General features: G+C 65.0%; 1 protein-coding gene across 2 annotated transcripts in view; it reads right to left on the bottom strand.

The window, feature by feature from the left end:
• Positions 1-1,406: 1,406 nt before the first annotated feature.
• COL6A2 (collagen type VI alpha 2 chain) overlaps positions 1,407-20,310 on the bottom strand; it is a 37,906-nt gene continuing 19,002 nt past the window's right edge. Inside the window, exons 2-28 of one of the 2 annotated variants that reach the window (XM_057697023.1) lie at positions 17,953-18,092; positions 17,248-17,846; positions 16,982-17,002; positions 16,186-16,251; positions 15,502-15,555; positions 15,372-15,416; positions 15,050-15,076; positions 14,834-14,860; positions 14,690-14,734; positions 14,061-14,114; positions 13,600-13,662; positions 13,302-13,364; positions 12,940-13,029; positions 12,221-12,283; positions 11,636-11,702; positions 11,349-11,407; positions 10,900-10,962; positions 10,580-10,630; positions 10,233-10,268; positions 9,928-9,990; positions 9,767-9,829; positions 9,549-9,584; positions 9,314-9,359; positions 8,386-8,538; positions 7,757-8,209; positions 7,615-7,653; positions 1,407-2,481 (exon numbers count right to left, since the gene is read on the bottom strand). In XM_057697023.1, coding sequence (XP_057553006.1) covers positions 1,883-2,481; positions 7,615-7,653; positions 7,757-8,209; positions 8,386-8,538; positions 9,314-9,359; positions 9,549-9,584; positions 9,767-9,829; positions 9,928-9,990; positions 10,233-10,268; positions 10,580-10,630; positions 10,900-10,962; positions 11,349-11,407; positions 11,636-11,702; positions 12,221-12,283; positions 12,940-13,029; positions 13,302-13,364; positions 13,600-13,662; positions 14,061-14,114; positions 14,690-14,734; positions 14,834-14,860; positions 15,050-15,076; positions 15,372-15,416; positions 15,502-15,555; positions 16,186-16,251; positions 16,982-17,002; positions 17,248-17,846; positions 17,953-18,091 — 3,084 coding nt within the window. In that variant the 5' untranslated portion in view covers position 18,092 and the 3' untranslated portion in view covers positions 1,407-1,882. Of the gene's footprint in view, positions 2,482-2,528; positions 4,810-7,614; positions 7,654-7,756; positions 8,210-8,385; positions 8,539-9,313; positions 9,360-9,548; positions 9,585-9,766; positions 9,830-9,927; positions 9,991-10,232; positions 10,269-10,579; positions 10,631-10,899; positions 10,963-11,348; positions 11,408-11,635; positions 11,703-12,220; positions 12,284-12,939; positions 13,030-13,301; positions 13,365-13,599; positions 13,663-14,060; positions 14,115-14,689; positions 14,735-14,833; positions 14,861-15,049; positions 15,077-15,371; positions 15,417-15,501; positions 15,556-16,185; positions 16,252-16,981; positions 17,003-17,247; positions 17,847-17,952; positions 18,093-20,310 lie in introns of those variants that run through there. The other variant, XM_057697024.1, reaches the window with a different exon arrangement.

Below are 20,310 nucleotides of genomic sequence, written 5' to 3'. Positions count from 1 at the left end.
GGTCTTGTAGGAAAACGTAGAATCCTGACTTGGACATCACATGTGGCAGGGAGTGTGTCTGAGGGTCCCTCCAAGGGGCTGAGAGCTGGGGGACGTGGGGCCTCGGAGAACAGCCCTGAGATGGAGCTGGTGGCCTTGCCCTCCAGGGGGTTGGGGCCCAAGAGGAGAAGCCGGGGGACACCCGTGTGGCAAGCACCCTGCAAGTCTCCAAGCTGGCCTGCGCCCTTGCCAGGGTCGCAGGCTGGGGTCACCGAGAGCGACGTCCTTTCCTCTGCAGAGGGGACCCCGTGTAGGGTCCAGTGGACACAACTCCGGAGGCGTGGAGGGAGAGCCCCCCGCCTACCCCCTCCTCCTCCTCACCCCAGGAAGTTCACAGGCGCCCGTGCTGCTGCGGCCTGAGGCCTGGGGCTGCTGGGCTCTCCTTTTTCTCCAGGATGGGGGGCTGGGGCAGAGGAAGAGAAGATGCTCGGTGTGAGCCCCGTGCTCCAGCTGCAGGCCGTGTGGGCAGATGACAGGAGAGGTGGAGGTGAGTCGTCACCCCCAAAGAGGGGGCAGAAAGGCATCAGCGTGTTCTGGGCTGAACTGTGTCCCCCTCCCCCAAATCCCCATGTCCAAGTCCCAGACCCCCGTACCTCAGAATTTGACCTTATTTGGAAATAGAGTCATTGCATCTGTAATTTAGTTGAGATGAGGTCAACCTGGGGTAGCATGGACCCTGATCCAAAATGACCGTGTCCGTGTCCAGAAGGGAAACGCAGACAGGCGGGCGGGGAGAACACGTGTGAAGATCCCAGGGGCCCGGCCAGTGGAGGGACCAGAGCAGAGCACCTTTGGCGGGTGTGGCCCTGCGGACGCCTGGACTCCGCCGACTGCAGGCCTCCAGACTGTTGTTTAAGCCCCCAGGTGGAGATGCTTTGCTAGCCCAGGCCCAGCAGCCTATGAACAGCCCGGGTGGGACAGGGCACTTCCCGAGGGTGACCTTAAAAGACCTGGGCATCTGGACAAAAAGTCACTGAGGCTGCCAGAAAAAAAGAGCCTCTCTCATTTCTCCTCTACTTCACTCTCTCCTCTGTGTACCTGTCATCCATCTATCCATCCATCCATCCATCATATATATCCATCCATCAATGTATTATCTATCATCTCGCAATTATCTACCTATCAATTATCTACTGATCCATCATCTATTTCCATCACTCACCTACCTACCCTCTATCTCATCTCTATCACCTCTCTTTCTGTCATCCGTGCTCTATCATCTCTCCGTCCACAAATATCCTCATGCAAACCAAGAAACATCCCTAAAGTGCTCTAGCCCTGGGGGGCCCAGGGTATGATCGATCCTGGGGGGTTAAGTGAATGGTCTCAGCATCCCCATTGGCACAGACACTTGGACGCTGGGGAGCGAGAGGGGTTCAAAGCCTTTATTGGACGGGGGTGTGCACACAGGGAGGTGCAGGGCCTGCTGTCACAGCTCAGTCTGATGGGGAAGTGACCCCAGAGACCTGCAGGCGGGGCCAGGAGGGCTGGTGGGGCTGCCAGAGCGCCTCTGGAGGGCACTGGGAGGAGGGGACGAGTCTGGGAAGGAGGCTGGGCTGAGGGAGGCCCCAGCAGTGCACCCCAGGGAGCCTCGGGGGTCCTGGGAGGGCAGAGGGCAGGGCCAGGCTGGATGGTGAAGTGCGGCAGTGGGCTCGGGGTGCCCAGGGCTCAGGGTGCCTGGTGGAAAGTGGGGTGGGCAGGGGTCCTCCGCTCCCGACTTTACACCCACATGTGGGGAGACTGGGTCCTCAGCACGCCGGACCTCTCCAGTGGGTTCTGAGTAGCACCACGGACAGGAGGACAGCGCCCGCGGGGCCGGGGGCCGGGGGCCGGTGGGGGGGCGCTAGCAGATCCAGCGAATGAACCTGTCGAAGAAGCCAGGCTGGGCCAGGCTGTCGTAGTCCTTTTCGCGGAAGACGGCGGCCGGGTCGCCCAGGCTGATCTTGGAGAGAACCTCTGCGTCCACGTCGCTGCCCACGGCCACCACGGTGGGCACCACGTTCTGCTTGCGCATGGAGTGCACCGCCTCCTCCAGGCTGTCGTTGCCCGTGATGCCGTCCGTGAGGAACACGAAGGCCAGCTCGGCGTGGCGGCGCGCCCCCGCTGGCGAGCCGCGCACCACCTGGTTGATGGCCTGCACGATGCCCGTGCCCACGTGAGAGTAGGAGTTGAGGTAGCGCGCGCTGGCCAGCGCCTCCTGGATGACGCTCAGGTTGAAAGTCAGGGGGAAGGCCGCCTGCTGCTCGCGCGGGCCCCCGAACTGCAGCAGCGCCACGCGCGCGTTGAGCGGGTCGTCGTCCGTGCGCGCCAGCGTCAGCCGCCTCGACACCTCCTCCACGAAGCGCCGCGCCTTGTGGAAGTTCTGCTCGCCCAGCCGCTCGGAGCCGTCCAGCAGGAAGACGATGTCCACGGGCCGCTGCGTGCACTGGGCCACGTACAGCTCTGCAGGCGAGACGGGGTGGTGCGCGGGCGACCCGGGAGAGGGCCCGCGGCCCCGGCCCAGCTGCGCCCACGGGGGCCACCCCCGCTCCGGCCACGCCCACCTGGGCCACGGGCCACGCGCCGCGCCGCCTCTTCACGCGCACCCCGTGCACAGGCGCCGCAGGCCGCGGGAGCCGCACCCGAGGTCACGCGCTTGGCAGCCCCCTGCAGCATCCAGGCTCCCACCCGGTCTCCCTGGGACCAATACTATCTCTCTTGGCTGTGCTCCCACCAGGAAATGTCCCCAAACCTGAGGCTCAGGGACCCCTTTCCACTCTCCCAGCACCATCTCTGCCCAGCGACCTCCCTTCAGGCCCTCGCGGACCGGAAGGAAGGGGTCAGTAAAGCCCCTTCTTTTGGCCCAAGAATTGGATACATCCCAAAGGGCCACGGTCCATGGGGAGTACGGGTGGGAGAGAGAGGTGTCATCACATCTGTGATTGTGTAAAAAGACCCCATGAAGATCCCCAGATGCAAGGACCCACCTCTGCTGGCCGGGCCATATCTCTCCCAGCCCTGGAAGCATCGGAGAGAGAAGCGGCCCGTGTCCCCTCGACTGGTCAAGGCTTTGGTGGGCAGTGGGCACAGGTGTGGCCAGACCCTTGTGGCAGCCCAAGTGACTCCCTGTTACCTGAGGAGACCCTTGCCCTCATCTGGGCAGTCACCAGCCCTGGACATGCTGGACAGTGTGGGGGCAAGGCTGCCGCCAGGGCTGAGGTTAAGCCTCTGGGGGACATGGGGCCCACAGCGCAGCCTGAAAACCTGCTCCACACATACTGGACCACAAGCTGGGCCTCTGTCCACACGCAGGCACATGCAGCCAAGCCCCTCCCCCACGGCATGGCTGAGATCTCAACGCTAACTGCCTTCCGGGCTGCGCAGGGGCGGGGCTCGTCCTCCTGCTTGGGTCCAACCCCATGGGCACCCCTCTTGACCTGGGCAGGAAAGGACTCGTCACAGCCCAGGTGTGCTGACCTGCGGCCAGGAGCACAGGGATCCCAGCGGAAGGAGGTCCTGAGCCGTGGCACCAACCACGAGGCCTCAGCATCCTGCTTGGGGCCCCCAGGCCCAAGGTGCCCCCCTGCACAGGCGACCCCCGAGGTCCAGGCGAGCAAGCAATCCACCCCAGCGAGCCGCGGACCGCAGCACACCTCACACGCCTTGCTTCTTAGCTTTTATACAAGGTACGAGACGTGCTCACAGCACCTGAAGAACACTTGGGTGCGTCCGCGGAAGTGCTGGGCTACCCGCAGAGAAGCGAGTGTTTCTGGCAATTTTTTTTTAAGGAGCTTATTTACGGTACAGCTTATTTTGATGGCAGTGCAGATGAACAGCAGCTTTGGCTTTAAACCCACACAGCTGGAGCTGGAGCTGGAACTGCCTAGCGAGTTCCCTGTGTGCCCCTGGGCCTCATGAGTTCCTGCAGGCAGAGTCAGAAATGCAGGGACTGCTGGTTTCCGGGGGTGGGGGGTGGGGGTGGGGGTTTCTCCATGTATCAGCCAGGGGGACGAGGGAAACGCGCAGAGGCCAGAGGTGAAGCTGGGAGTCGGGACTGTTATGAGGCTCTGCTCTTCCCTCTTTCTTTTCTGCTAAATAATGGCCCCCAAGACACGCCTACGACCTAATCCTAGAGCCTGTGACCATGATATAAGGATCTGGCAAAAAGGACTTTGCAGATGGGATTCAGTGAGTAATTCCCGTGAAACGGGGAGACGATCCTGGATTATCCGGCCCTAAATGCCACAAGTGTCCCTGTAGGAGGGAGGCAGGGGAGAAGGGGAGAGGCCAGGTGACCACGGAGGCAGAGCTGGAGCTGGAAAGGCAGGGAGGGCCCTCCCCTAGAGGCCCACAGGGCGCCCTGTCCTGGGACACCTTGCTTTTGTACTTCTGGCCTCCAGACCGAAGGAACAGCTTCCCGCTGTTTCAAGCCCCGCAGTGTAAGGTGGGCAGCCCCTGGGGGCTAATGCGGCCGGTGGGGCTGCACCCTGTGGCTTCAGCAGAGCGCCAGCACGGTCTCAGGGTCCCCCACGATGTCCCTGTGCACCAGCTTAAAGGTGTCAATGAACAGGTCCATCCAGTCCTGCCGCTCGCCTCCTGTGGCGAACTTGGCCCGCTCCGCGGTGTAGACCAGCACGGCCACCAGCCTGGAGTAGGCGGCTGGGTCCTGCGTGAGCTCCGTGGCGTTTAGCAACTGTTCGATCAGGGGGATGGTCCTGGGGAAGGAGGCGTCCGGGCCCTCTTCCGTGCGGAGGAAGGTGACCGGGGGCGCGCCACCAGGCCGCGGTCCATCTGCGGGGGATTCCAGAGAAGTCTTTAAGGGACTTGGGCAGCGTGAGCGGGCCTCCAGCCGCCTCTCTCCTCGAAGACGAGGAGAGACCAAGGGCTCAGCGAGGGGGTCAGATGAGGAGCCAGGGAGGCTATAGCTCCCCAGCGGCTGGCATCGGTGCCAAAGCTAAATAAATGGGGCTCTGGGGAGCCCTGAGGAGACACGGAGCAGAAACTCGAGAACCGCAAGGCTCTTGGCACAGATGGCTGCCGGGACTAACCAGGCTCTGGTGGCTGCTGACAGCTCAGGCCCCTGCCCTGGGGCGACCCCAGCCCCTTAAAATGCTCAGCCCTGCCGGGAGAACTTCCTGCCTGTTCCAGCCCCACCTGTGCTAGGCAGGTGGGCCCCTGGAGCCCCTCTCAGAGCGGCTTCTTTAGCCGGCTTGTGATTACAAATCCTCCTCTGCCCTTTAGACGTAAATCTCCCCACCCAGAGCCGCTGCCCCGAGGACCAGGGAGCAAATGCTCCGCGAGCCCCACACGCTCCCCGTCCGGTCCCGGGGGAGGTCAGGGCCTCCCCTCCGGCCCCTCGCTCCCACGTGCACCACCGCCTCCTGTCCTCAGGGGGCCTCTGGCGCGTCCAGTTAGCTCGCCCAGGGGTCCTGGCCCCAGGCCCCCGCCTCTGCCCTGCGCCCTGCCTTCGGGGCACCCAGCCTTCCAGCGCCTCCTGCCTTGGTGTGGGGAGCGGGGCTCAGGGCTCCCTGGCTCTCCCCGCTCCGGCGGCCGCTGTCGCGGAAGAAAACCTGCCTTTACCGCCTCTGACTGGTGCCTGCCTTTGTTTCTCTTTGACGGTCTCGTGGAGCTGCTCCCCCCCATCGCCCCCCGGCCCCCCCCAGCTTGGTCCCAGCTCAGATGTGGCTGAGACTCTGGGTGGATGGGGCCATTTGTCCCAGAAGGTCAGGGCCGTGCAGAGCAGGCAACATCCACACAGTGCCCAGCATGCTGGAGTCCAGGCGTGTCAAGACAGTCATGTATAAAAGCATATTCTGTAGTTACATCTGCTTTCTTCCCTTCTGGTCACAGTGTCTAATTTACTTGGAAATTTCAAATCACTTTAAAGGAGAGTAAGAAGGTGAGTTTAGTAGAGACGGGACTTAGAAGAACAGGGCAGGGGTCTCTAAGGGGGCTGTTCCCTTTCACTGTCAGGTCCTGGAGGCTCAGGGGAAGCGAGATCACCAGCATTACTCTAGCGTCGAAACCAAAGACGTCACAAGACAGGACATGACAACCCGAGATCTCATGAACACAGATGCAGAATCCCTCAGCAAGATATTAGCAATCGAACCCAACAATATATACATCACACACCAGGACCAAGTGGGAGCTGTCCCAGGCCTGTGAGGCTGGTTCAACGCTCAAAGCTCCGTGAACGTTCCATCGCATCAACAAGCTGATGAAGAAAACCCACCTGATCACATCAATAGGCGCAGAAAACACATCTGACAAAATCCCACACTCGTTCACGACAGACTCTCAGTAACTGGGAACGGGGGCCCCGTCCTCACGTTGATAAGGAGCGTCTGCAGAGACCCTCAGCGGCTCCCCCCATGGTGAGAAACGCGAAGCTTCCCCAGCAAGACCGTTGCTGGGCCCCGGCTCCAGGGGCCAAGCTGACCATGGGACCCCCACGCTGGGAGGACTCGGGTGCTCTGAGGGCAGGGGCACAGACCATGTGTTGGTTGGGTCTCTGTGCGGACCCCTTCAGCCCCGGGTGAGACCGGGGTTGGAGCTACTGGGCCAGCCTCTGAGGTTTGGGGTGGCTCTGGGCACCACACACAACCCTCTCCAGCTGACTCTGGAGACCCCAGCCAGGCTGCCTCTGGGATGACCTCACAGCTCACCAACACCCATGGTGTGGTCACTGGTACAACTTCGGTGAGCATTTCCTTGGGAGTCCTCTGTCAGGATAAGTGTGGGGACCCCTGTCCCAACTGAGCATGGTCCCTTCCCTCAGGCTGCTTAGGTGCCTTTAAACCTGCCCAGGGGCCCACCTGACACCTGGGAGGAGCCTGTGCCCAAATGCTGACGTCACGGCAGACACGGATGTGGATGCAGGCCACGTGGTTCCCATCAGGGTTGGACCTGCCAACAGCCCAGCCCGACCCCCCACCCCTGCTCCCACCTGCTAGGCGGTCCCCGCTTCCCAGAGCCGGCTCTGGGGTCTCTCGGAGGCAGCAACAAGATGTGGAGCTGGACGACACCATCCTGCTCCCCTCCCCACGCCTTGGGGGCAGCCTCCGTGGGTCCCCAGCCCCCAGCTTCTCACTCCAGTGCAACCACGTCGGGTGGGGGACATGGCCCCCTAAACATGTCTGCTCCCAGAGGAAAGATCAGACCACAGCCGCCAGGTAGCAGCTCCCCAGCTGCCCCGTGGCTGTGGCTGTGTTCACTTCCCAGAGGGTTTAAGACCAGCCATTTTGGTTACTGGATCCAGGGCTTAGGAGCCGGGCGGGCCTGGGGTGTCCGTCCCTCTGGGCACCTCAGCCCACCAGGTGGTGAATCTGTGTTTGAGACCAGTGGCGCGAGAGCCTAGCGCACACCCTCTGCCCATGCGCCAGGCGGGTAGGGCCGCCGAGTGACTCCAGATGTCAACTGCACCCTCAGCCCCCTCCTCGGAAGTGCCAGGGACCTGGAGGCCACCGCGGATCTCGAATCTGAGGCTTCTTGCTGGCGAGACTGCCCGAAAGGGCACTTCCTGGGGTCCCCGCATGGCCCTCCCCCCAGCCCTGGCTGCCGGCTTGTCTGGGGGGCCAGCGGTGCCCGCGTTACCTGTTTGGCAGGGAAGGTCTGGGCACACGATCTGGGGGTCTAGGAGACAGAAAAAGAGACGGGGGTCCCAGGGGCTCGCTCAGTGGCCTGTGGAGCCCTGGGCCCCGCCCCGGCCATGCGCCCTCCCCTCCTCCGGACTCACCCGGGCACAGCACGTCCTCCATGTCGTCGATGAACTTCTCAGCCACCAGGTCGGAGAAGAGCGTCATGTTGCGCACCTGCTGAGGCTTGTCGCAGGCGATGGAGTACAGGTTCTCACTCTCGTGCTTCTCGTGGAACATGTCCCCGATGCCGATGGCCGTCACCGTCACGTCGTGGTTGCACAGCGCCCGCAGGTTGAGGTCGTCGTCGCGGGGGTCGTGGCGGCCGTCCGTGATGACCACCGCGAACACGCGGGTCTTCTGGCGCCGGCTCTCCTTGATGAGCTGGTTGTAGGCGAACTTGAGGGCCGAGGGCGTCCAGGTGCCGCCCGCGATCCACTCGAGGTTCTTGACGGCCTCCTTGAAGCTGGACAGTGAGTCGATGCGCTCGTCGTCCAGCTGGATGGCCTCGAAGGTGCCGTCGTGGCTGTACTGCACGACGCCCACGCGGGTCCCTGCAGGCGGGCGCGCGCGTAAGGGCGGCCCTCGGGGGAGCCAGGACCCCTCCGAGCCCCCTCCCGTGGATTTCTGTCCCGACCTCAGGGCTTCTGCGCGCCGGCCCCTCTGCCCGAGGGCGTGGCCTGGCGACCCTCGCCACGCTGGACCCCCACCCCACCGCGGCGCAGCTGACCCGTCAGCGACTTGGGGTCCTTGGCGATGGCCCCCAGCCTGTTGACCACGTTGATGACGAAGTTCTTCTCCAGGGTGAAGTTGGTGTAGCCGATGCTCTCGGAGCTGTCGATGACGAACACCACGTCCAGGGCGCCACAGCGCTTCTCACAGTCTGCGGGGGTGGGGGGCCGGGGAGAGCGCGGGGCGGGGTCAGGGGCGGGGCCGGGGAGTGCAGGGCAGGGTCAGGGGCGGGCGGGGTCAGGAGCGGGGCGGGGCGAGCGGAGGGGCGGGGTCAGGGGAGGGACGGGGCTAGCGTGCCGGGCGGGGGCGAGTGCGGGGCGGGGCGGGGAAGAGCGCGGGGCGGGGTCAGGGGGGGGGCCGGGGAGTGCGGGGCGGGGTCAGGGGCGGGGCGAGCGGAGGGGCAGGGGCGAGTGCGGGGCGGGGTGGGGGCGAGCGCGGGGCGGGGTCAGGGGCGGGGCCGGGGAGTGTGGGGCGGGGTCAGGGGAGGGACGGGGGCGAGCGCGGGATGGGGTGGGGACAGGGCGGGGTCAGGGGAGAGTGCGAGGCGGGGGAGGCGGAGGGACGGGGCTAGCGTGCGGGGGGCGAGGGCGGGGTCAGGGGCGGGGCCGGGGAGTGAGGGGTGGGGTCAGGGGCGGGGCGGGGCGAGCGGAGGGGCGTTGTCAGGGGAGGGACGGGGCTGGCGTGCGGGGCGGGGCGAGGAGGCGGAGAGCAGCAGGCGGCGCGGGGCGGGGTGAACCGCCGGGCGGGCGGTGACGGAGCTGACCCCTGGCCCAGTGAGACAGCATCAGCCGCCAGGGGCGTGCAGCCAGGTGCACCGTGGGAAACAGTGAACGCGAGCGCGGGGGGGCAGGCGGGCCTCGGACGGATGACCCCGACCGCGGGACGAGAGCCCCCAAGGACATGGCCCCGTGGGGGCCGCCACTCACCACAGCAGCCGCACGTCTCCCTCACGTAGGTCATGACGTCGCACTCCTGCAACACCGCGGGGTCAGCCCCCAGCCCAGAGCGCGGGCCCTGAGGGCGGCTGCAGGCGCTGCTGCAGGAAGCCTGTGGCCCCCCCACCTCCTGCTCTGACCTCACCCCGCTGACCTGCCCCTGCTGCCCTTTCTTTCGGATTTTAGGAGGAGGAGGACCCTGAGTCCAACCCCAACGGACACCTACCGTGAGGCCGGGGTCTCCTGGGGGGCCGCGCTCTCCCTGGGGGAGGAAGGGGAAAGTGAGGGGGTGACCCCCGCCGCGGCCGAGGCTGGGAGGCCGGACGTGTGCTCACGCGGCCACTCGAGGACCCTGCACACTGACCGCGTGGTTCGCGGCGCCTGTTGGCATGGCTGGCCCAGGGGCTGTGGCCTGAGGGCCGGAGGGATGGGCGCCGGACCTACCTCGGGTCCCGGGGCTCCTCTCTGCCCCCGAGGGCCTGGCTCACCAGGCGGGCCAGGATCTGCCTGCAAAGGAGAAGGGAAGGTGGGCTCCGGCAGCAGCCTGGGGGGGCCCTGCACGCGGCCCTGCCCTGGGCGATCAGCGACTGGGTGGAGGTACTCACAGGCTCGCCCTTCTGGCCTTTCCTCCCGGGTTCTCCTTTGGAGCCAAAGTCACCTCTGCCCCCCTGTGACACAGGACACCCGTGTTAACAGCGCAGAGAGCTTGGCAGGCGGGCGCTGCCCCTCCCCTGCTGTCCCCCAGCCCTCCAGGGATCTGCCCCAGAGGCAGGCCTCTGCAGGAGGAAGCTGCGCAGGGCGGTGCGGGACGGTTAGACGTGACCCCACATGGCGGCGTTTCAGAGCAAGGCTGGCTCCCACCACCAGAGCTCAGCACGGAGGAGCCGCACAGACTGCCCACGGCACGTACCTCGGGGCCGCGGGGGCCAGGCTCGCCTTTCTCTCCCTGGGAAGCAAGCACAGGGGGTCACTCAGCACCCGGCCGAGGGCTGATGGCCATGCAGCCCCCTCCCTTCCCTGACAGGTGGGCTTGGCTGTTGAAATCTGTACGGAGCCGCACAGGCTGTGGGAGAACGTCCAAGATTCCCGGAGGGACTGCCTCTGCTCCTGATGCCAAGCCCCCCACCCCTGCCCCCGCCCCCAGCCTCACCCTGGGCCCGGTGGGAGGCCCTGCAGGAACTAGCAGGAACCTTCCAGTCACGGCCCTCCCGACAATGCCCACCCCCTCCCCCGTCCCTGTCCCACCCCAGGACTTACAGGTGCTCCTCGGGGTCCCGGGTAGCTGAATCCAGGCCTGCCGGGGTCTCCCTGGGGGACATGGGAGGCCAGTCAGGGCAGGGCCAGTGGGAAAGGTGGAGATGGAGTCAGACAGCCCGGACTGGGGGCGGAGGGGGGAGGGGCCACAGGGGCAGGGCCTGCCTTGGGAGGACGCACCACCCCCGAGGGTGAGAACACGGGCTTGGGGGGTGCTGCCTGGGCCCCTGGTGTCCTCCTGCACCAAGGGGGCAGGGCTGGCAGGCTCCCAGCAGCCTTGCTCAGGACCCCTGGCCCATGCGGCCGGGTGGGGAGGGGCATACCTTGGGGCCAGGCTGTCCTGAGTCTCCGCGGGGACCAGCGTCACCGGGGTCTCCCCGAGATCCCTGAGGGCAGAAAGGAAGCAGGGAGTCGGCATAGGTGGGGGCTCTGATCCCCAGGCAGCACCGCTGCTCTGAAGGGCTGGGTGTCCTGAAGGTCTCTCCTCTCCAAGTGCCACGTCCCGTCTCCCAGGCCCCACACCACCTCCCCCTCGTCCACCCCCAGCTGGTAAAGCCAGACCCCTCCGGGCGGGATGAGGGTGTGAGGTGCACAGGGGCCTCTGGCCCCTTGTCCTGCTGCCCAAGGTTACTGTGGGAACAGTATCCTGCCTGCCTGAGGACAGGAGGACCCAGGTGGAGTGCAGGGTGGGGAAAGGGGACGATGAGGTCAAAGGGTAGCGAGGGGACTGGGCCCCAGAGCCACAGGCCCTCCCCGAAGTCCTGCTACTGACCTGGTTCCCCGGCTCTCCGATAGTTCCCTGGGGACCTCTGGGTCCAGGTAAACCTCGGTCTCCCTGGAAAGAAAAGGGACGAAGGCGCTTCAGAGACCCTGTGGTCACTCACTGTGGACGTCGGCAAGGGCAGGGGGGCCCTGCTGCCCTCCAAGAGGTCCTCCACCCTGACCACAATGGCCGCTGAGCAGGGTCTGCAGGGTGGAGAGCAGGAGAGGGGCAGGGGATGCTCGTGGTGCCACCCCAGGAGATATGTGGCCTCTGTGGCCGTCCACCCGCTGCCCCACTTGCCTTGGCTCCTTTGTTGCCAACCTCTCCAGCCAGGCCCCGGGGCCCCTCAGGGCCGGGGTCCCCCTGTGAGAAGAGAGGCTAGGTTAGTGTGGGGGAGGTTAGGGGCGGGGATCACTAGCTCCCAGGGAGGAGGCCCCAGACCATGGAGGGGACGCTAGAACAGCAGGCCTGCCCACGCGGCCTCCTGTCCCAGAGGAGGAAGCCGTCCTTTGAGCCCTTCACCCCCATCTCACAGGAAACTGGCCACCCTTGGATTTCGCCACAAAGACAAAGAGCTCCTGCGCCAGCTACAGGAGCACGTGTGCGCGGGGGAGATGCTGGGGAGTGGAGCAGTGTGCAGCCTGCACAGCTGTGCATGGCATGCGGGGAACTGGCCCTGCCCAGGGAGTGGCTCCCCAGGCCCTGCAGGGAGCACCCCTTGACGGTCAGGCCCCGGGGGTCGCCTCTTGTCTCCTAGGTGGACTGTGGAGGGAGTGTTGGTTATCCCGCGTCACGGGGGCCACGTTGGCACCACGGTGAGACTCTGGTGTAGACACAGACACGGCTGACAGCACTCGAGGCTTCCCCGTGCGGACACTCACCTTCTCGCCCTTGGGGCCATCGCTGCCTGGGCCGCCCTTGGTTCCGGGGTCTCCCCTGCGCCCCTGCAGAGAATAGGAGTGTGGGAGGGGCCACCCTGGAACCCCACACTCTGTTCTCCCCACAAGGACTCTGGTTGTGGGGTCTGGGGGCCCCTCCAGAGGGCCTCAGCTTAGACCCTGTCCTCTGCTGGTGTGGTTTGGTCCCAGGAGTTAGAAAATGATGTGGGCTGCTCAGCTTGTAAGGCCGGGAGTGTAGGTGATGTGATTGGGACCCAGCTTGGACCAGCTCTCCGTGAAGTCCCTCCGTTCCATTCTGGATTGCCATGTGTCCCCTCTGAGGATCCGCCCTGGCACTGGGCTCCCCCCCCCCCACCCCATGGTGGGACACTCGGGGCGGCTGGGTGGGGTCACTGTGTGGAACCCACAGAGTGTGTGCCCGGGTCTAGGTTTAGCCCTTGGGCCATCCTGCCAGGGGAACAAGTTGGGGACATGAGGCTACTTCACGGGCACTGAGTGTCCGGCAGGGGCGTGGCTGGGCCCCGCAGGCCACTCCTTGGTGGCCCTCCGTGGCATCTGCTTCGTGGGGACGAGGAGGTACATCCGGAGAAGCCGGAGGACGCTGGACTCAGAGAGGCCCAGAGTGGGGGCGCGCTGAGGCGGCCCTGCAGGAGGGCAGGCGGGCCCAGTGGGGACCCAGGGCCTGTGGTGGGTGAACTCACGGGTTCGCCTTTGGGTCCTCGGGGCCCAGGCCCGCCCTTGGCTCCTTTCAGGCCGGGACTTCCTGGGGCTCCATTGTTGCCTTGATAGCCCTGCGGGGAGGAGACAGCTCAGCCGTGGCAACGCCCTGGTCATGTGCGCGGGCAGCCGTAGCCGGGCAGACTCAAGCCCGCCGTCTCCGGGGGACCACGTTTCCCTCGAGGTGCAGTACGCCCTGGCCACCTGGCAGCGGGCGTGGAGAGGCGGGGCGGCGCTCAGGTCCCAAGGCTGAGCTGCCTGCCCACCCCCCGCCGTGGGACACCACAGGCATGAGAGCGCAGCCCCGCCAGCAGCACTGCAGTCAGGGCCCGCCGGGGACACTTGCCTTGCTTCCTTTGGCCCCACTTTCCCCCGGAGGCCCTCTGCGTCCTGGGCGGCCAGCGTCCCCCTGGAAGGGTTTGGAGAAATCAGCCTCACGTTCTTCAGGTGCCAGCAGTGGGGTAGGACCCTAGCGGGGCTGGGGGTGGGGCTTCCCCTCCCGTGTCCGCAGAGTATGCCCCCGTGTGTGGGCACCCAGGGCCCCTGCCCGGTCTGCAGAGACAGGGCCTCTCTGCGGGGCAGGCCCCCGGGGAGGTGGCGGCCTGGTCTGCTCTGGCGGCCACCGCCTGGGCCAGGTTGCCTACCTTGGAGCCTTGGTCTCCTCGCTCCCCAGGGCTGCCGGCTTCCCCCACGTAACCGTCGGGGCCCTGCGAGAAGGGAGAGGGCTGTGCTGGGGCTCCTGCCCAGAGCTGCGCTCGCATTTTCCCCATGAGGTCAGGGCCAGCTGACTTGGGGGAGGGTGACCAGCACCCCATCGCTGGACTGGCTGCCGGTACCCCTGGCCTGGGCGGGCCGACCGGACACGCTGCTCGCACGACAGCCTCTCGGGACTCTGGGAGCAGCTGCCCTCCACCTGCCCCGGGAGACCCTGAGGCCGTTCGTCAACCCTGGCTGAACCCTGGTGGGGTTCTGGGACGGGTGAGGGAGGGGCTGGAGGGAGGATCCCAGTCACTGGCTACTAGCTTCCTGCTGCCCCCCCACCCCCGTCTGGCGCCCGGCAGCTCCCAGGGCCAGGGTTCCACGCAACGTGCCACACTGTGCTCACCCGACTCCCAGGGTCTCCCTTGCAGCCAGGAGGTCCGATGCGCCCCAACTTGCCCTGAAGGAGAAGAGGGGAGCAGAAGATGCATCAGGGCCGGGATTCAGGGGACAAGAGCCCCGACGACAGAGGTCAGCGGTGCCAGGTCTATGCGCACCGGGCACCCCGCCGTGGACGTGTGTGTCCATAGCTGTCAGGGTGGCACTTCCAGCGGAGGCGCGAGAGAGTCTCTGGGGTGCGGCTGGGAGCATAGGCGTCTGCAGCGCCTCCTCCGAGAGTGTGCACGCATGCGTGGTGCGTGCTCACCTGTGACATTTGTGTGTGTGCGTGTGTGATGTTTGTGTGCACCTGTGCACTTGTGTGAACCACCAGTCAGGCCAGACCTGGGGTCTGCAGGCCAGGCTGGGAGATTCCTGCAAGGCCGGGCCCTGCTTTTCAGAAGCAAATGTCCACTCCTGCTCTTACGAGGTTCCCGTTTGCTCTGTGTCCACTGGGCAGGTGCAACAGGGGCTGCCCAAGCCACGGGCTGTGGACAGCGGCCAGAGAGGCCCAGAGGCCTGGCCCCCAGAAGGACCTGAGAGTCTCGAGGGGGTGACGGTCCTTCCGCCCAGGGATGCAGCCCAAGCGCACTCTACCTTCTGTCCATCTGTCCCATTCTTGCCCGCCAGGCCAGGGGCGCCCTGCAGGAGAGGGGAGGAGGAACCCCGTTAGCCCCGACGGTCCTTCCTTCCCAGCAGTGGGAAGGGGGGACCCCTGCCCCCGCCCTCCTGTCCGCTCACCTTCCGCCCTTCGGATCCAAACTCGCCCTGTGCAGGAGGAAATGAGGCCAGTTAGTGCTGCTAACACATCACAGACGCCACTGCTTTAGGGCCCAAGTCTCCCTCGGACCACAAGCAAGGCCACAGGGACCCCAGCAGGGACCTCAGGCTTGCCGCCGGACGCTGCTGTGGGGGTTGGGGCCGTGTGCGGTCTGGCTTCCCAGAGTCCAACCTCACCTTCTCTCCTTTGAAACCAGGAACACCCTGAGGTGGGAAGGAAAGAAAAGCAGCATTACCACTGGACCCAGCAGGCCCGGGGGAAGAGGAGCGGGGCTGGGGGTGGAGGGGTGCGCGGGGGTGGGGGTGGGGGGTGGGATCGGGTGGAGAGGCGCCAGCAGGGAGGACCCTGGAAATGCAGAAGCGCTTCGCTTCCTGGGGGTGGGGGCGGGGGGCCACGCCAGACACATCCTGACCCCCGGCAGCTGCCCTGCCTGGAGCCAGGGAGCCCTTGGCTTGTCCCCACGTCCCCGCCCCGTGGGCAGGGTCGGCGGCAACTTGCCTTGGGTCCGGGGAATCCGATGGGGCCTTCGATGCCTGGATCTCCCTGTGGAAGAACAAAGGGCAGGACATGGGACCCCTGCTGGGGGCGGGGGGGGGGGCACCGCGGACGGGCTGCGCAGGGCACTCACCTGTCGCCCCTTCTGTCCAGGCTCTCCGGGCTCGCCCATGTTGCCCTTGGCGCCCTGAAAGCAGACGACAGAGAAAGGACTAAACCGAGGCAGGGAGGCAGCGGGCGTGCGTGGCCAGCGGCCTGGCAGACGAGACGCCTCTCTCCCGAAGTGGGAAAGACGCCACTTAGTGAGGACTTTCTCTGCGACAGGACTTCAAATGCTCTGCCTCATCTCCTCGGAGGCTTCTTTTCCTTTCCTGCCCTTCTTTGCGATTTTTGACATGAATCACTGGCGTTTCTGCTACGCGGGCAGTGATTTTGGAAGGATTTCATTTGACACAGCTCTGTTACGAACATGCCGGGCCAACCTAACCACTTAAAACCTACTTACTTAACAAGTGCCAGGAGTGGGTGCCCTGCGTGAATTACTGTATTATGAACAGTAACGCAGCTCACGTTTCCTGGGCACTTGGGTATGCTTCTTTACTTTACAGGAGTATTTTATGGGCAAATCTTAATTAAAAAGTGTTCCTATTTTTCTCAAAATGCCATATAAAAGGCAGTTGATAAAAACTGAATTTTAGTTCCCCCAGGGTGAGAAGTGGTGAGTCCATCCGAGGTGCAATGGCCCTAAATTTGGAGTTCAAGAGAGGTCGGGGGCTTTCCTGCGACCCAGACCCCAGGGGTGGTCTGGGCATCTTACCTTCTGTCCACGGTAGCCCTTGGGGCCCGGGGGCCCAGGGATCTCCAGACAGCTCACCTTGTAGCACTGAAACAGGAAGCACAAGGTAGTGCGTGAGGCCATTGCCGCAACTCCTGGGAGGGAGGGAGGGGGTGGCCTGTGGCCCACTGGACGCTGAGCCATCTGAGCAGACTTGGGAGGTGCCCAGGAGGCCCCTGTGCTCACGAGGGCCGGGTGCAGGGGTCCACAAGAGTGCTCTAGTCAAGTTTTGGAAATCAAGGCTGGGTTAGGCAATGACCGGCAGAAAGAATTAAATGGTGGCTGGCCGGCCGGCCCCCACTGTGCTTGCACATTGAATTGCTGTGGTTTTGAGCAGCTGCTCCGGGGAAGGGTGTGCCTGTGGGAAACCGGGCTGTGATCTGGTGCTGGGGAAGCACAGGGACAGGGGCCCAGAGCTGCAGGTCCCGTGCTGGGCACCCAGCTGGCCACCTGCCTTCTGCTCCCGGCCCGGCTCAGGAGGATGGAGCCCATCAGCCCACCTCGACGCTTGACCTCCACCCTCATCCTCTGGGCGTGCAGATGACCCTAGCGCCAGCCTCCTGAGTTTCAGCAACCTGGTTTTGGCCAGGAGCCCTTCGTGCAGACTCGAGTCCTGGGCCCCATGCGGAGCAGAGGGGTCTCGCTCCCTCGCCCCCTCTCCCTGTCCTAGCACCCCCCTCCCCAGACCCCCAGGGAGCGGGGTGCGGTGATCATCTCTGCTGGCTCAGAGGTCCTGGGCAGCTCCCGCCAGGGCCGCCAGGGATGGAAACGCTCTCACCTCTCCGTAGGCTTCGTGTTTCTGCGGAAAAGACACAGAGAGAAACCCCGCTTAGCCGGGAGCTGGAGGTGCGGTCAGCTCGGAGTCTGGGCGGGCACCCCGCCCGGGGCCCACGCTCTTCCGTCGCCTCACTCGCAGCGGGTAAACTGAGGCCCGGGGCAGCGGGCTGTCCCCTGCCGGGCGGGTGAGTGGGTCCCAGGGCTCTGGGCCACACCCCCCCTCCCTGCTGCCTGCAGGCGGGCGTGGCCTCCCGGCCCGCGGCTCACCATGACCTTGATGATGCGGTTGATGGTGTCCTGGTCGATCTCGGTGGAGTCGGGCCGCATGGTGGAGTAGTTGTTCCGGTAGAGCTCATGCGGCGTGCTGGCGATGTCCCGCAGGCCCTGCTCGTTCAGCTTGAGGTTGGGTGGCACCGCGAAGAGCCGGATGCCCTCCTCGCGGGCGCGCTCGGCCTGCAGCTTGATGCCCCCGCACGGGCTGCCGGTGACGTGGCCGTCGGTGATGATGACCGCGAAGTTGACCGCCCCCTTGCCCACGTGCCGCCGCACCTCCTGGGTCATGTTGCCCAGCATGCAGTCGGTGAAGGTGCCGCGGCGGAAGGAGCTGATGCTCTGCAGGCTCTTGGTGAAGGAGGCCCGGTCGCTGCCCGGCGGGCTGAACACCTGCACCACGTCGGAGAAGTGCAGGCCGCCGTAGCGCCAGCTCAACGCCACCTGGTCCAGGTACAGCTCGTCCTGCAGCTGGCTGATGAACTGCAGCACGAACTGCTGCATGTGGTAGAGCAGGCTGTCGGTGGGCGACTGCATGGTGACGCTCTCCGACGTGTCCAGCACGAAGTACACGTGGATCGGGCAGTCGGCCTTCTCTGCGGACGCGCACGAGTCACTGCGGCGCCCGGGGCCGTGCTCCGCCGGCCAGGCCTCCCCGCGCCCCGGCCCGGCCCGGCCCCGCCGCACCCACACACGTGGTACCTGGGCAGCTGTTCCTGTCGGAGGGGCTGGGGCTGACGACCTCCTGCTGCTGAGCGTGGACGGCCCCCAGGAGCCCCCAGAGCAGGAGGGCGGAGCAGGGTCCTCGGAGCATCTTGGCGGCACCCGTGCGCCCTGACATCCTGGAGCAGGGAAGAGCGGCGCTGCAGACAGAGCCCCACCGCGCACACCACCGGTCCCCAGCCCTCCTCCAAGGATGGTGGGGGCGGCACAGGCGGCGGTCAGCCGACACCTGGGCTCAGGGGGGCGCCCTCGCCCCCGCCCGAGGTGGGGCCACACCCATTGACTGGGGGCAGAGACTGCAAGCTTTGGGCTCCGTTGTGCTTGTGCGTGGGATGTTTAGGGCTCCTCTCTGCCCTGCGGAGCCTGGGTGTGTTCTGGGAACTGAAAAGCCAGTGACTGACATTGCTGAGGGAGGCCGTCCTGGGGAGGCAGGGCAGAGGGATCACTGGGGGTGACTGGGAGGAGGGGGACCCGGGGAGGAGGGGCCCAGGCTGGGGTGGGCTGCGCCTTGGTACTGGGTGCCACGCTGACTGGGGAGGCGGACGGCCTGGGGAGTGGAATGTGAGGGCCCATGCAGACAGGCCTGGAGGGCTGGCAGGCAGTGGCTGCAGGGTCCTGCTTCACGGGGGGACACGGGGACAGCTGCACAGATGGAGGGGACCCTTCTCCAGAGCGGGCACTGAGCCCTGGCATGTCTCCATGGGGCCTGGGGCTGCCCTGGTGCTGTGGCCTCTGCACCCAGGCATGCCCTGTGACTGGACAAATGCAGAGAGAGGACCTTGAGGTGTGGGTGGGTGGGCTGGCTGGGCTCTGGGGACCCAGTGTGAGGCGAAAGGGGACTCTCTGTGGAAAGGCGAGGAAGGGGTTTGTCGTCCTGCTGTGCCGGGGGGGAGCCTGCAACCTGGTTCACTTGGTGCCCCTGGAACAGACGGCACCCCTGCTGGCAGCCTGGGCCCCCACACGTCTGGGGACAACAGGAGGCACCTGGAGAGCTTTGCGGGGAGGCAGAGGCGTCAGGGGCGCTTCGGTGCCGTTTTCCTGGTGATGCCCCTCAACACTGTGGAAATCTCGTTTTTGAGAGGAGGTGAATTTGGGGAGCAGGTGTTACTGCACTTGGGTTTAAGGTGAGAGTCGCTATTCCTGGCATAGTTGGGGTGAACAGGACATGGTCCTGCCTCCCCCCGCATGAGATCATGGTTAGCTCCACAGGCAGGTAACAATCATGACCCTGCAGCGTGGTGACAGTTGCTGAGATTAAAGCCAGCCACATGGGAGTGTCAGGACGTCCAGGAGGGCTTCCTGTAGGAGGTGATGAATGTGCCCAGAGGAGGGAGCTCCTGGCCGAGAGGGGTCTGGTGCAGGGAGGACTGGGGGCAACACTCGACTGTGGTGAGGACTAAGCAGGTGGGTGACGGGCAGCCCAGGGGCTCTGAGGAACCTGGCGTCAGGAGGGCATTGGGCTGCCTCAGCCAGAGCCAGGGGTCCAGAGCCATCCACCCGCGGCGACGGCCACCGGGGACCTCGGTCGGGGGCCGGGCAGGGCTGAGCGCTGGGCAGGGCCACAGCCGAGTCCTCCACTGCCTCTCACCCTGCCTGCCGCCCCGTGGAGGAGAGACCCCAGGGAGGGCACCGTGCGGACAGGGGATGGAGGAGGGAACCGAGGGGAGACCAGCCCAGCTTGGCACTGTTCTCCATGTGCACACACGTGACACATACCACACATCACACACACCACACACCACCCACACAGCACACACACACACACACCACACACAACACATTCACATGCCACACACACACCGCATAGCACGTCACACACACGCACAACACACACACCACACAAACACACCACACACCACACACATCACAAACACACACACACACACACAACACACATTCACATGCCACACACACACCACACAGCACAAACGTCACACACACGCACCACACACACACCACACAAACACACCACACACAACACATTCACGTGCCACACACACACTGCACAGCACAAACGTCACACACACACACACACCCCACACAATACACATTCACATGCTACACACACACCACACATACCACACACCACAAACATCACACACACCACACACACACCACACATACACCACACACATCACACACCACACACATCACACACACACCACACACATCTCACACACACACACCACACACATCACACACACACACCACACACACCACACACACACCACACACACCACATACATCACACACCCCCACACCACACACATACACCACACAATACACATTCACACGCTACACACACACCACACATACCACACACCACACACACACCAC

Source organism: Hippopotamus amphibius, chromosome 10, assembly GCF_030028045.1.
Source record: "Hippopotamus amphibius kiboko isolate mHipAmp2 chromosome 10, mHipAmp2.hap2, whole genome shotgun sequence".
Taxonomy (NCBI): domain Eukaryota; kingdom Metazoa; phylum Chordata; class Mammalia; order Artiodactyla; family Hippopotamidae; genus Hippopotamus; species Hippopotamus amphibius.
The sequence above is the reverse complement of the archived record's forward strand: the minus strand, read 5'-3'. Positions and strand labels throughout refer to the sequence as shown.